We start from the raw sequence: 16,100 nt of genomic DNA on the forward strand, positions 1-16,100 counted from the left end.
CAAAGTAAATATTTTCTTTATTAAATGAGAAGGGGAGGTGAGTGACATAAATGTTATTTTAGAAGCCTATTACTTACTAATCATAAAGAATGCCTAGCAAAAATAGGCATTCTGGAGGACATAACAAACAAATATTTAGAGAAATATTTATGACTTCGCACAGCTGATAGGAAAATGTAGTCAGGTTTGAAATGCCCTAACAAAAGTTGATGTTTCCCCACTATTCTGAGCTAAACTGTACTCTATGAGAGAGTCTGACACTAGAACTCTTAGTAGAAACTTATAGGAAATGACTGCATAGGAAAAAGGAGCCACTTCTGAACAAGACTGCGTTTCAAGACTCAATAGGGAAAAAGAAATCAAAGTTATAGCAGATGCTGTTGAAAGTGCCTCAGATGATCCCAAACTGAGCAAGCTCATGCAACTCCAGGTGGCTGAATGCCTCCCAAGGGCAAATCACTGTAATATCTGCAAGAAAGGGAAGAAGAATTTATAAGTCAGCCTCACCCCCAGGAGAGCCTTTTCTGCTCAAAAAGACATACTTCAGGCAGAAGATACCTTCTCCTCTCTCCTATTCATTGTCCAGGTGACTGGGAAGTTATCTAAAATGGCCCTGAGACCCAGAGGATCAGACCAATTGCTTAATTAATCCTTTGAGGGCTCCTATGGCCCCAGAACACACTCCTCCAGATATCTTTGTTGGCTCTATTCTGCATCTTCTTTTGGGCAAGTGACCCAAGGCTTTTGACTGGGGCTACCTTGTAGGGGTACATCTCACTGATCACCCAAGACCTCCCCAAAGCACAACCACTAAGGAGGGACCAGAAGTAGAATTCTAGTCAGGTCAAGGGTTAAAATGAGAAACAAGAGCGCTTTAAACACCCATGGTCTGGAAACCCATAGCCTCCTGACTCCCTACCAATCCAGGTGGGTTCCTTGGGCTTCTCTGACTTATTCCTCAGCTCCTTTACATTTTGAAATGCCTACATCCAACTCATATTGAGAAGTGATTTCAAGGGATCCTCTAATCCAGTCCCTTGAATCCAGAAATAAATTATTATTGTCCCCAGGTCACCGAGAAGCTGGTAGATACCCAGAAAGAGTAAACATCTAGCAAAAAATTGCACATTTGCAGAAATGGGACTAGAACCAAATCAAAGGCTTCAACCTTCTTCTAGTGTAAATCTCTTTCTATTATTCCAAATATGTTAGCAGAGTTAAAGATATCTTCCAGAGTGGATTTACTAGTCTTAAATATATCTGTTCAAAATATAGAAGCAGTTGATTTAGGAAAATAACACATGAGCTCTATAAAGTGGCTATAAAATTTATTTGAGATTCCAGAAGTAACATTTAATTGCAAAAAGCAAGTACACTGAGAATTGCCTGGTAAGGACACTCATTGCTATGAATACCAGCATTTATCAAAAGTGTATTGGAGATCTAGATGGTTTGATTCAGTGGATAGAGCATCAGCCTGTGGACTGAAGGGTCCCCGGTTTGCTTCTGGTCAAGGGCACATGCCCTTGTGGGCTCAATCCCCAGTGGGGAGCATGTAGGAAACATCCAATTGATGTTTCATCATTGATGTTTCTCTCTCTCTCCCACCCCCTTCCTCTCTGAAATCAATATATATATATATATATATTAGAAGCCCAGTGCACAAAATTAGTTCATGGGGAGGTGGACATGTCCCTCAGCCTGGCCTGTACCCTCTCACAATCTGGGACCACTGGCTCCTAAGCACTTGCCAGCCTGCCTGCCTGATTGCCCCTAACCGCTTCTGCCTTCAGCCTGATCTCCCCCTAACCGCTCCCCTGCTGGCCTGATTGATGCCTAACTGCTCCCCTGATGCCCACAACTACCCTCCCCTGCCACGGCCTGCCTTCTCCACTGGGACCGGCCTCCTCTGTGTTGCATGGAGCTGCGGGACCCCCCAGGCCTCACCACGCAGAGCAGCCACTGGGCCCCACCTCCACTGTGCACAGAGCCATCTTGTGGTGGCCATCTTGTGACAATGTCGTGCACAAGGACCACCTAGGCTTTTATTAGTGTAGATTTTTTTAAAACAGTGTATTGGATGAACCCAGGTCAGTGTAGCTCAGTGGGTTGGAGCATCATCTTGTGTACCAAAAGCTTACAGGTTCCCAGTCAGGGCACATATCCAGGTTATAGGTTCGATTCCTGATCTGGGCTCGTATAGGAGGCAACCAGCAACCCATTGATGTTTCTCTCTCACATTGATATTCTCTCTCTCTCTCTCTCTCTCTCTCAAATCAATAAAAAACAACAACAACAACAACAAAAAAAAACATGTCCTCCAATGAGGATTAAACAAAAAGTGTATTGGATGAGTTGAAAACTCATGTCTACACAAATACCTGCCCAAGGATGTCTATATCTGCTTTATTTATAATTGTCAAATCTTGGAAGCAACCAGGATGTCTTTCAATAGGATAAATAAACTGTGATACAACCATGCAGTGAAATATTATTCAGTGATAAAAAGAAATGTGTTATCAGCCATTTAAAGACATGGAGGAACCTTAAGTGAAAGAATACTTCTAACTGCAAGAAGTCTGGAAAAGCTACATACTGTATGTCTCTAATTATATGACAATCTGGAAAAGGCAAACCTATGAAGACAGTAAAAAGATTATTGGTTGTTAGGCGTATTTGGGGGGTGGGGATAAACAGAGCACAGGGGACTTGGGGGACAGTGAAACTCTTCTGTATGAACCTGTAATGTTACATATGTGGCATTGCGCATTTTTCAAAGCCTAAAGAACTGGACAGCAACACGGAGACTGAATCCTATTGTAAGCTATGGACTTTAGTTAATAATAATGTGTCGCTATTGATTCATCAATTGTAACAAATGCAAGTCATTAAGAATAAGAAAAACTATGTACAGGGGAGGAGGGGAGCAGAGGGTGTGTATAGGAACTCTGTACTTTCTACTTAAATTTCCTGTAAATCTCAAACTGCTCTAAAAAATAAAGCCTATTAATTTTTTTAAAAGAATAGGCAGTAATTTGCATTCATTATTCAATGAATAAAAACGCTAGGCAATGAAAAAAAATATTGCATTGTATACTTTCAGTGTGTGGGGCCCTGTTCTGGGTGCCAGAGAATGTGTGAAAAGAGGAAGCAGTTGAGGGAGTGGTTGGCCTGCCAGAGTAGAAATGCTCTCCGGGCCCCACCCTCGTTTCCAGTACCTCACTTGTGGCCTCTGATTGTCACTTAATTCCGCTGTGTCTCAGCTTTCTCTTCCGAAAAATAAAGAAGCTGGTCTAGACTAACTGAGAATCTTTGTAACAAGTCTGCAATTCACCATTACAGTCTCTCAATAGTTGTTGAACAAGACAAGAGAATTCATTAAACAAACATGGGGCCTAACCTGATTTCTTTCAGAGTGTTTGCCTCTTGGCACACACATTCTAACTACTACTTAGGAGATCAAAAATAAAACCCCGCATTTTTCGGTCTTCAAAGGAACTGCTGCCTTAGATTTTTCGGGTAACTTTCAACTGGCCTGAAGCAGATAAGAAGATGCAACTTCAAGTGTAATGTCCTCACTTTAGTCTCTGAATGGCTCACCTGTTCCCAGCCCTTCCATGCCTGGAATGTCATCTCCAAACCTATGGAAAAAATAAAAATTAGCTGAGATCAGAACAAAAGGGTCCTGGAATGACTCATGTGGAAAGTTTCCTAACTCAAGGAGGGAAGAAGAGGCTTAAGCTTTTATATTTGAAAAACTTCTTATGTTTGCATTGAATTAAGGTAAAGAAAATAATACTCAGGCAGGTTTTAAACAGTGTGTCTCATGGAGAGATATTTCCCCAGGGTAAAAAATTAACCTGAAACAATCAAGGGCCAGAAAGAATGATCAGTGGGGCAATTTTAGCCAAGCCTCACTTTTAAAAATAGAAATTGGAATGAAAAAAAGCAATATGAAAGGAATTAAACTGATTAATTTATTCATTTGTTTAGTTACCCGAAAGTATCGTATTAGGCATCTTCTATGTGCCAGACACTGTGTTAGGCTCAGGGAGGAGAGAGAAAAAATAAATAATTTTCTCTGAGTGAGCTCTGTCTCAAGAAACAAATGAAAACAAATAAATGTAATACAAAATAATAAACATTATGATAGCTGAATGTACAAAAGGCAAGCAAGGAATTAATGATAACATTTGTCTAAGTCAGTAACAGCTTCAAAAAGAAATTAACTTATGAGTGTGTGTTGAAAAATAAGACATTGCGAAGGAGAGAAAGAGAAAAACAAAGAACTTAAGACATAAGATTGAAGCCATAAAAATAAAGTGTGATTTCTGGAAATGGCCAGTGGTTCTGTAACCCTAATGAAAACATGGGGTATATTGGTGAAAGGGAGTGGTCAAGAAGAAAAGCCAGGGAGGTCAAGTCAAAGGTCATTGTGAATGGCTCCATTTGCCATGTTATATTTGGCCTTAGACCTGAGAGCTGAGAGAGAAAGTATTCCAGGGCTAAAAGTGTGACTCAGCAAAGATTGTGGCAGAGAGGAAAATAGAAGATGGGGTGGAAATTTTTGTAAGTTTGCTTAATATGGTGAGCATTAAATCTCAAAAGTAGATGTGGCACATATACACCATGGACTACTACTCAGCCATAAAAAAAGATGAGATCCTGCCATTTTGAGACAACACAGATAGACCTTGAAGATATTATGCAAAGTGAAATAAGCTTGGAAGAAAAGGCTAAGAACCATATGATTTCACTCATAAAACTGAAACTCATGGACACAGACATCAGTGTGGTGGTTGCCAAGGGAAGGGGTGGGAGGATGGGCGGAAAAGAGGGCCTAATATAGGGTGACAGGAGAAGATTTGACTTGGGTGGTGAGCACACAGTGCAATATACTTGAGACCTATATGATCCTGTTATCCAGTCACCCAATAAATTTAATTTAAAACAACAACAACAAAGTAGTCTTATGGGAGAAAAGGAACAATAGGAAGTCTTATTTTTCATCCTTGTCTTACCCTTTCACACCTTTCTTAGGAGGCTTGCTCTTGAATTGGCGAGTCTGCCTCTGCTTGAATTTTGGGGGCCCTTTGCGTGGGGTGGTGGGACCCTGGTTTGAAGCTGGAGGAACCAAAGTAGTATTGTCACTCATTCTTATGGTCCTTTGGTGGCCGATGTTTCTTCTTCAGGCCCCTTAAACTGTGAGAGAAGAAAAGACCCTTCAAGGTATGAAGACAGTTGCTTAGTAGACGTTTGCTGTAAACTGGGAAAGAAAAAACACCGTGATAAAGAAGCTTAAGTATTTTGTGTTGGCCCAATAGGGGAGAAGTTATCATCTTTTAAAGATATTTTAAATAAATCACAGTATAAATTGATGGAGACACTCAATATAGTGGAATACAAATTGACAACCAATAGATTTCAAGAATCTAGGTAGATACGTTGTTCTAGTAAATCAGCCACTAGCTTTCCATGTGATTTTCTGGAATGGCCTACTGCCGCTCTGCGATCACCAGTCTCATTATATGTAAAGGGAGGAGAATGGACTAAATGATATCTACAGTCTTTACAGCCCTGACATATTATCATATTATTTAAGCTTTACACATTTTTCCACCCAGCTGCAAAATAATCAGACTCTAAATGTTTGCTGACCCATTGTTATGGCCTTTGTTCTTTATAGTCTTTACTTTATTTAATCCTCACGTGATCTAGAGACTTCTCTCCTAGTTCAGAGCTGGCAGGGAGGAGGCAGCGATGGTGTGGAAATGTAATTGTCTGGACAGGTGTAGCTCTGAATCAGGGTTACCAATGCCCATGAAAGTATGCAATACATCCCAACACACACACACACACACACCACACACACACACACACACACACACACGAAAATCGATGCAGAGTAATTAAGTAGTAAGTTTGTGATTTAACTTCATATCCAGACATGAGGTTCTTCAGCTACACATTTCTCAGAAATTTTTGACATTTTTTCCTATCCAAATCATGGGCCTATCTAATATGGTTTTCCCAGACTTTCATTTTAGCTGTAGAAATGTGCATTGTCACTCTTCAAGTATAAATCAAAGAACATGATTAACAAAGGTATATTTAAAAAACAAATGTGCTAAGCTAAAATAATTTTTCTTTTCCATCAAAAAAGTTGATAATATTTACCTTAGGAAGGAAGATCCTAAAAAGCTCCAAAGAACTCCCAAATAGCCTTAATCCCTCATCTTGAGCCAACCCCTTTCATAATCCACTACCTGGAAGCTTTGTTTTCATTGAATTCTTTGTTTCACCCATTATAGATTTATGCTAATATCCTTAGCTTCAATTCTCCTGGACAATCTTTGGCTTGTGCTAGCCTTTTATTTCTCTTTCTACCACACTGCACATCCCTCAAATATTATGTTGTATAACTTCATCAACTTTTTCTTATTACTTTCAAAATCATTTTAAATCCTTACCACCAAGATATTTTTTTTCCAACTTACTACTTTCATCCTGTCCTGCCAATTTTCAAGTTGTTCAAAGAAACACATTGACTAGTTTGTGAGCTGGAACCAGAGATGGTGAACCTGGCCAGACCCCTGGATGACCTACTCATGACAAGGATTTTGTCTTAATCCCCCTTTGGAATATGGGCTGCTTTTCCAGTTTTTGTTGATTTCTGTGATCCCAGAACCGACAACAGTACCTGGCCTTTACTACGTATGCCATGTATATTTGTCAAATGAGTAAATAAACAAATGAAGAAATTGGACTAAAACCCTGAATTGGACTAAAACTCTGCCCCCACAGAGTCTGACCCTGTGACCTTCTGCATCAAACCATAGAGAAGGCATCAGCGGATCTTCACTTTACAAAGCCCCCAGTGGCTTAGGAAGTGCCCTCCCAGCTCCTCTGCTCACTGAATCCAATTCTTGTGCTGTGGGCACTCCCCTGCCCCAGCAAACAGGCAATGTCGGTGCCTCTCCGAAGTGTGGTTCAGGCCATGGGAATCACCAGTGGCATCAGAGTGTGCCACCAGCAACTGGCACATCCCAGTTCTGCCAAAGCCATGGAGATAAACTAGAGAATTTCTGGCAGATCAGGCTTTTATGACTTCCCAATTCTTTCACAATAGTCAGAAACCACAAACTTTCTTTTCTCTCATCTGGGGAACCTACTAAAATTAGGATTGCCAGGTTTAGCAAGTGAAAATATAGGGCACTCAGTTAAATTTAAATTTCAGATAAACAACAAATAATTTTGGGGTATAACTATGTACCATTAAATATTTGGGATATGCATATACTTAAGATGTTGTTGTTTATCTGAGATTCAAATTTAACTGCGAATCTTCTATTTCATCTGACAATGCTAACTAGGATCCTACTATGTTAGATCCAGAGCCTGTAATGTGAGGGCCTAAGATAAACCAAATTAGTCAAATTAACCTTTGGGGGCAATATAGTGTAAACAGTAGGTGCTTTAGAATCAAATAAACACAGCTTCAAATTCCTGCTCTACAAAACTGGCAAAGTGACCTTGAATAAGTTGCATAACTTCTCTGAGCTTAAGTCTATCTGTAAAATGAATTAAATAATACCTTCTTTTTTGGGTCATAGAGAAAATTAAATGAGATAATGTAAATGGAGTATTTGGTGAAAAGTACCAAAAAAAGAGTAACTAGATACGAGACCTTCTGGGAGTCGAGGAAGCCGTGCAAACAAATCTATGGTTGCGACACAGGTTCAGCTTTTCTTGGGCCACAGGCTGAAGAGCCCTGGTCATGCACCCAAGAGGAGATTGTCATCTGCTCTTACTGAGCGATCCTCTGTGTCCCTCAAATGCCCCAACTAGTAACTTATTCCTGGTTTCTATCTTAGAAGAAATTCTGCCCTCCTTGGATACTTTTGAGCCCCCTAACGTTAATGCCAAAGAATTTTAAAACGGCACTTGACTTCTACTTCCCCCTGATTACACTTATTTTTTCTTCTAAGTTTCTTTTGCATGTTTATATAATTTTGAAGTTGCAACTCTAAGCTTGGACAGAGTTCATGTCTTACTCAAAGTGTGATGCATTATATAAAGAACTAGAGGCTTGGAGTACAAATTCGGGCATGGGGAACAAGGGGAGGGATAGGGGAATCGGGGGAGGTTGGCCAGCTGAGGGAGGTTGGCTGTGAGAGCACATTGACCAGCAGGAGGCAGTTCCGGCATTGAGCATCTGCCCCCTGGTGGTCAGTGAGCATCATAGCGACTGGTTGACCGATCATTCTGGCTTTTAGATAGATATATTCTCACAAAAAGTTACATCACAGTTGCCTGGTTAATCCCTGGATCTTCATAGCCCTAAGGATTTGCACAATGGATCATAATTGTCATTGTGTTTATTGTGTGTGCCTCGTGTCCAATATTTCTTTTAAGTACCTAGGACAATCACAACCCCTAGAGTGTTTCTGTTTGATATCTGCCCTCCAGCTCTCCCTGTAGAACCTTTGGGAGGGACAGAACAAATATGACCATTTCCTATATAGGAAGTCACTCCTGCCTGTCACAGGTATCACGGAAGGCTGAACTTATCCCGACCATGCTTTGCTATGAATTCCAAGGGCATCCCTGGAGCTAAATGACCCTGAATCTAGTATCAGACTTGATTTTGACAATAAGAGGACATTTCACATTTTTGCCTCTAAAAGTATCAAACAATCCATTCCTATGTGAAGCAGAATATATTCCTGTTTTTTAAGCAATGTTTGCCCTCCCACATTTGAAGCTTAAAAACTACTCTTCTGCAGAAATAAGTGAATGGAATGATGTAATATTTCAAGGCAAAATTTTGTAGGGAAGCAGCTGGGATTAGACCAAGGCAGCAGGAAGCTGCAGGAAGCTACAGAGGATGGTCCTCCATAAATTCCAGCTAAGGGAAAACAGTTCCAGAGGCTTCTTGGGTCAACTTTCTGATGCTGCTATTATCACCCCAGACTTCCAGTTTCCTCAGCAAAGGTATGGGCAGATAGGCAATTTCACTGTTGATGGAGTAAGAGATAGGGGGGAAGCAGTAGGTACAGGAGTACTGTTTCCTCCAGGGGAGTTGGGCCCATAAATGTCACCCAGGGTCCTGCTGAAGCAGAGAGAATCAAATAATTTGAGAAATAAGGAAACCCAACCAAAGCCATGAAAAAACAAAAACAAAAATCCATCAAGTACCTTGCTTCACATTGGAACACACAAACACTTTGACCTCAGAGGGAGCAGGGTAAGCCACCCACACTGCACTGCGGTCAGTCATGCCCATGATGGCTCTGGCTCCTTCTCTCCAGCCTCTGGGTGCCTGAGCCAAGTTTTCAAGCACATCCTGGGAGTCAAGACCTGTTTGCTCTGTGGTCATTTAGTGCTCAGATCACTCCTTTCCCAGAAAACTGTTTTCTATGGAGCCACACACACACACACACACACACACACACACACACACACACAAAGGGGGGGCGATTCTTCTAAATAAATTTTGTAATCAAGGTTTGCAGGGACCTTGCAATACTCAAGTTTCTTTTATTAGCTTATCACATGGCATTATGAGGAAGTTTGGGTGCATTTCCGTAACGTTTTCTTCCGTTTTCATTCCCAGGGCCAATCCAGGCCCAGGGGTTCAGGGTGTTCTCTTCTTCCATTCTTTGTTTTAGAGCCCTATCCACCCCCACCCCACTCCCAAAGCCCTTTGATCGTACACCATGCTTACACTTACCAGAAGTTGAGCTGGATGTTGCTCCGAGATGCGGCCCAGTTGCCTTCTTCACAGTAGATGAATAAAGGATCTTTGCATCCTGATTTACTCTCTGTAATACCCTCAGGCCATCTAATCCCACCTTCATCAGATTAGAGCCCCAGCCCAGATGCAAAGAAATGGGGTGAGATGGGGAGAGGCTTACGAGTTCTCTGGTCATTGGATACTCTTACAAAACTGACTTGGGCTCTCTCTCTCCTCAATAAATAGGTATCAAGTTCACAAACACACACAGTGTTATATCCAAGAGTGGATTTGCAATTTATGCTTCAATATCTTTTGGCCATCTCCAGTCCCACCTTTAGTCCTTGCTCCTCTCCATGCCTTCCCTTTCCTGACACGCACTCACCCATGTACAAGGTGGGGCAAAAGTAGGTTTATGCTGGTTCGTATGGAAAATAATACAATAATGAATAAATAATAAAAGAGTAAACTCTATGTTCTGCATAATACTTTTGCCCCACCTTGTATATAATCTCTCTCTCTCTCTCTCTCTCTCTCTCTCACACACACACACACACCATGACATAATTTTATGAGACTTTACTGAAAAGAAGGGAGTGAACCACAGTGCCCCCTACTGTAGTAGAGACACTGAACAAGTGAGCAGTGACACTGAGAAATATACAGTATCTTTTCCTAATTGGTATTGTATGCATTTCCTCAGAGAGGCAGGACCACCAAGCAGAAATAACATAAAACTCAGTAATACTTGACAGAGAAAGAGCCCAACTGATAGCTGGGAACTCGTCACTGTCGACACATATTGGAGAATTGATTGCTGCATGTTCATACCCAAAGGCTTCAGAGTGTGAGGCTCAGGTTATAATCCAGGTCAGTGGAACCCTGGCTTCAGTCCTTCAATTGCATTAAGTCACTAGTATTAATTTGTACATCACTTTGTGTAGTTTTTAAAGGGACCTAGCCCATATGCCAGTATCATTAATGTCTGAAAATTTTGTCATACAGAAATTAAGTGACTTATTCAAGACTGCATATCAAGTTAATAGGAGAGCTAGAAGCAAGGCCTAAGACTGGAAACACCTTTCTACTCTACAACAGCTAAGCAGACATGGACCAAGAAGCATGTGTTGTTGGCCACTCTGATGCCTTGCCAGTGACCTGCAGTGTGCCTTCTCTGAATTGTTACTACTCCTTCCTGGGCAGGAAAAGATTCTTAAGGTGCAGCCCCAACAAGATTACATGGGCAGCTAAAGAGCTTACCGGGTTGTTGTTTTTATACACTTTCCCCATTGGTCCTTAGCAAATTTATGGTAGTTTTGAAGGCAGAGTCTGCAGAGTGTTTTGTCTCTGGATGGGTCCTTTCATGTCCTCCTCTGTGTCTCCATTCCCATTCCCATCTTCCTCTGCTCCTTTCTACACACCAGGCATATGGATATTTACATGCTTACCTGTCAAATCCTCACACACTCTTCATCCCTTTGAGAATGAAGGACTGCAATTCACAAAGGCAGTGGAAACAACAACAATGTTACATTCAAAGTGTAATGGCATCGGCACCACCTGGGCACTGGTAAGAAATTCAGGCTCTCAGACCCTCCTCCAGACTTACTGCATCAGAATCTGCATTTTCATAAGGTACCAAGGTGATTTGTTTGCACATTGATATTTGAGAAGTGCTATTCTAAACCCTTGTGTAGGCTTGGTTTGACCACCTCTCTGGTCTGTGAAAACATTGCCACCTCTTTGAGTCTCAGTCTCCTCATATGTAAGATGAATGATTTAGCATGCCAGCATTCTCAATTTTTTTTTGCTGTTCTGACACTCCTGAGAGACATAAACCACATTTATTTGTAACAGGATTTGTAGCCCAGTGATTCTCAGTTGGGGGGGGGGGGGGGCGGGTGGAGGTGGCAGTACTTTGTCATAGCTCTTGTTCCTCCAAGGGAGATCTAGGAGCGTGGAGAGTGAGGGGTAGCCGGTGTATGAAAAGGTCAAGAATTTCATTTGAAAAACTATCCTAAAGTGAATGATACACAAAGTTCTTGAAATAGTAAGGAAATGATAACAGAAGGAATTTTTGAACATCTAGAAACCAAGAATAGTGGATAGAGCAAAAGTATGAGGTACAAGGGGAAGTATGAAAGCAGGAACTCAACCACCCTCAGTAGGGCTTTGTGGAGAATGAAACATTGCTCAAACCACTGTGAAGTTCTAAAGATCTGGTCATCTTGTACCTTCAGGGAATGCAACCACTGTTCCCAGTTCCAAGTGGCTGCTCATTCTGACACTACTTAGAGGATTTGAGTAGGCTGGCCAATCAGCAGTCACTTTACACTGCCCCTGTTAGACAGAGCTCTTCTACCATTTGTTGCTGGCTAGTAGGTGCCTGGCTTTTGGTCAGTTGTCTATCTTCAATCTCATCAACCAAGTAATGTGGTCATATTGCTCTAAACAAGGTGATGAATCACCAAGGAACTTCTCTGGTAAAACTTTGGGTGTGCTGGACACAAAGATTTCACAGACATGAGAAATAAGCTTGCTCAGAAAACTTGCTGATCCAAAAAGGAAAAAAAAAAGAAGAAAAATAAATTGATAGATATAATGACATAGATGAATATTAAACAGATTTTATTAAGTGAAAGAATCCAGTCAAAAGTCTCTATACTGTCTGTTTTCATTTATGACCTTTGGAAAAAGCAAAACGATAGGGTTAGAGAACAGATCAGTGGTGGCCGGGGTTGACTATAAAGGGAAAATACAAGGGATTTTTGAAGGGTGATGGAACTATTTGGTATCTTGATTGTAGTGGCTGATATACAACTCTATGCATTTGTCAAAACTCAAAGAATGGTATACCACAGAAGAGTGCATTTTACTGTTTGTAAAATTTGAAACTAAATATAAATGCTTTTTTTTAAAAAAGAAATCTATATTCCTTAGCTCTATAATCCTTGGTTTTTGATCCCTTCTGGCAGATGGGAAAGTATTATTAGTTATATACAGGAAAAGAGTTAAAAGGCGGGTACTAAGTAACTAGAACGTGATTAAAACTTTAGCTGTCCTATAAGCTGCTTACCCAAGAGCTAATCTCTAATCTCTCTTTAGTGTTGCTTAAAATACCAGTGAGGGGAAAGATACACATCAAAGTCACATTTCCTCTACATTTGGAACCTCCTAAACTGAGCTTCCAACTCTTACTAAAGCACAGTGGACTCCAGAGGGGAAGGCACTAATGTGAAGAAACAATGCACAAGGCTGGCCCCTCTTCCCCTTCATATGCTACTGTGGTAATGGATGCTCCAGAGCAAATTGTGAATCTTGAAAAAATAACATAAATTAAAAATATGATCTTCTCTTTGAGAATATAGAGAGGAGGGAGGATTTCCTAACTCATTTCATGAGGTCGGTTTTAACAACACGGAAATTTTTGACACCAAAACAAGACAAAGATTGTAATAATACTCTACAGTATTGCACATTTGAAAGTTGCTATGAGAATAGAACTTAAAAGTTTTCATAACAAGAAAAAAATTGTATGTATGGTGACAGATGGTAACTAGGTTTATTGTGGTGATCATTTTGCAATATATGCAAATATTGAGTCATTAATGATGCTGTATACCTGAAATTCATATAATGTTATAATGTCAATTATACCTCAGTTTTTTAAAAAATGAAAGAAAAAGATGATTGAAATGGGCAAATAACCTCCACATATGACAAGTTTGAAGGGGAAACATTTGTTCTCATGTGTAAATAAATTCTAATATATCCTTTTTAAATTAAAAATAACAATAATAAAAGTAGTGCCATTTATAATTGCTCTAAATAAAATAAAATACTTAGGTGTAAATCTAACAGAACATGTACAGGATTTATATTATTAAAAACTACAAAGAGATGATTAAAGAGATCAAAGAAGACCTAAATAATTGGAGAGCTATACCATATTTATTGATTAGAAGACTCTACATACTAAAGATACCAATTCTCTTTTATTGCAATTTCTTATAAAATTTTCAGCAGACTTTTTGCAAAGATAAGTTTATTCTAAAATTTATATGAAAACAGAAACTGTAGAAATAGCCAAAAGAAAAAAGTATAGTGGGAAGGAATTATTCTTCCTAATACTAAGGCTTTCTATATAGCTACAGTAGTCAGGACAGTGTAGTACTGACATAGGGTAGACACACAAGCAATGAAACAGAATAGAGAACCTAGGTATAGACCCACACAAATGTGCCCGGTTAATTTTTGACAAAGGTATAAAATAAATTGAGGGGACACTGACAGCCTGTTCAACAACTGGAGCTGGAGAATGAACAACGAAGTCTCACACTTCATGCACCTAAAACTCCACACCTAAATCTCACACCTTGCATAAGAGCTAGCTCAAAATGTATCAGACTTCTATGGAAAATGTGAAACTATAACCTTTTAGAAACAATAAGAGAAAATCTCCAGGGCCTTGAACTAACCAAAGAAGTCTTAGATTTGCCAGTGAGAGTACAACTTGTAACAGGAAAAAGCGAATATTTTTGGCTTCATCAAAATTCAAAACTTTTGCTATCTAAAAAACTCATAAGAGAATAAAATGACAAATTACATACTGGAAGAAAATATTTGCAAGTTACACACCCAACAGGAGATTTGTATTGAGAAATGAACCTTTATGCCAAGGCTATGAAAACTTGCATGATGTAGTTTAATATGTCATCTATATGAAAAGTAAAGTTGGTGTCAGTAACCCCTGCAAACACATGACCATACTTCTTCTTCCCCAAGGCAACGGTATCACCAGAGGAACGAGGTGGAGGGGGAGGGGAAGAAGGAAGAATGCAGGCAGAAGAATTTTACTCAAAGTCTGGCAGGATTCAGTCAAGGCACTCCCAGGAATTCAAGGTATGTAAGACACAGCCCTTTCCTCATGGGCTTTATATTTGTGTGAACACATAAGCCTAATAATAATTACCTAATAATACAAGGCAGTGTTTACTAAAGCACTAAATTACATTGTATAAACAATGAACACTCTAGGAGTTCAGAAAAAACACACACTCTTTTTTAATCAGCCAAGGGAAGCTTCAAAGAAGGAGGAAGCAATATTTGAGATTTATGCCGGCTGATTGTGAGTGCTTCAATGAAAACAACTCTTCTTTTTCAGTTTATTATTTATGTATTTTTAAAGTTAAATTTATGAGGGTGACATTGATTAATGAGAATACCTAAGTTTCAACTTATTGTAACACAGCATCTGTATATTGTACTGTCGGCTGATCACCCAAAGTTTAGTCTCCTTCCGTCACCATATATTTAACCCTCTTTACCCTCTTCAATCTCTCCCCAGCCCCCTTTCCATATGGTAACCATTTTACCTGGTACTGTTATCTGTATCAATGAGGTTTTTTTTTGTTTGTTTGTTGCGGTTTTTTGTTGTTGTTGCTTTCTGGAAAACAGCTCTTTTCTAGTCGTGCTAAGAGTTGCTCTGCAGAAATAAGGAACAAAATGTGCTGAGAAAAATCATGAAATAATAATGGTGGGAATGATTTTCTTAGCCTGGGCCATTTATTAAGCCTTTGCTCTGAGGTCAGAACTCTGTCAGATGCTTTCTCATACGTTATTTCCAACCTTCCAGCAACGCTACAGGCTGATGCCATTCCTCTTTTGCAGATGTAAAAACTGAGGCTCAGAAATGGAAAAGCACTGGCCCAGGGGCACACTGACAACGACAGAGCCGGGAGGCCGGGATGCCTGCCTGAACTGCAGCTCCTCCCTCCAGCCCAGGCTGCTGTCTGTGCCGCCGCACACATGTCAGAACAGACAGCTTGCAAGGCAGAAGGTCTTCTCTAAACGTTTACTGTCTGCACTTGCAGCTTGCAAGAAATACAGCCGTGCAGAAAGGGGAAGACTCAGGAGTCCGCAGCCCATGTCACTTTTTCAGGCTCACGGCCAAGGAACACCCCATAAAAGATCCGCCTAGAATTTACCTTACTGTGGTATCCTTATAACAGCAAAGAAAAGCTGAAAAAATACGTCAAAGGTTTGATTATTTTTCTGGAAATTCCTATGCAGATTTCCAACTTCTGGTTATTTGCATTTGGTATTAGAAGGCTAAGTAAGTCCTTCCTACCCTTCTTACTACCATGACAAGCATGTTCATGGCATATTGCAGAAGCTGGGCATGGGCAAGGGAGCCCCAGTCCACAGTGCACCTCAGTCAGGATGAGCTGGAAGAGGAGTGTCTGCCATTTAATCTTCTTTAAGGAGCTTCTTAATCTGTTATCCCTCCTGACAAATCCATGTGAACAATGAACCACAGCAGAAGAAAATGAGAAATGGCGATTTCCTGAGAAATGGCAGGTAA

General features: G+C 40.3%; 2 protein-coding genes across 3 annotated transcripts in view; one reads left to right on the top strand and one right to left on the bottom strand.

Annotated features, from left to right (window-relative positions):
- The window catches only part of PDE6H (phosphodiesterase 6H), a 19,695-nt gene continuing 3,595 nt past the window's right edge, over positions 1–16,100 (bottom strand). The window contains exons 2-4 of the mRNA XM_081084272.1: positions 5,022–5,202; positions 3,601–3,641; positions 1–468 (exon numbers count right to left, since the gene is read on the bottom strand). Of these exons, the coding sequence (XP_080940398.1) occupies positions 392–468; positions 3,601–3,641; positions 5,022–5,155 (252 nt within the window). The 5' untranslated portion in view covers positions 5,156–5,202 and the 3' untranslated portion in view covers positions 1–391. The remainder of the gene's footprint in view (positions 469–3,600; positions 3,642–5,021; positions 5,203–16,100) is intronic.
- ARHGDIB (Rho GDP dissociation inhibitor beta) overlaps positions 14,803–16,100 on the top strand; it is a 22,749-nt gene continuing 21,451 nt past the window's right edge. Inside the window, exon 1 of one of the 2 annotated variants that reach the window (XM_081084268.1) lies at positions 14,803–14,864. The gene's annotated coding sequence lies outside the window, so the exon portion shown is untranslated. The remainder of the gene's footprint in view (positions 14,865–16,100) is intronic. The other variant, XM_081084267.1, reaches the window with a different exon arrangement.

This window comes from Myotis nattereri (genome assembly GCF_964212035.1).
Source record: "Myotis nattereri genome assembly, chromosome: 2".
NCBI classification, from domain to species: Eukaryota; Metazoa; Chordata; class Mammalia; order Chiroptera; family Vespertilionidae; genus Myotis; species Myotis nattereri.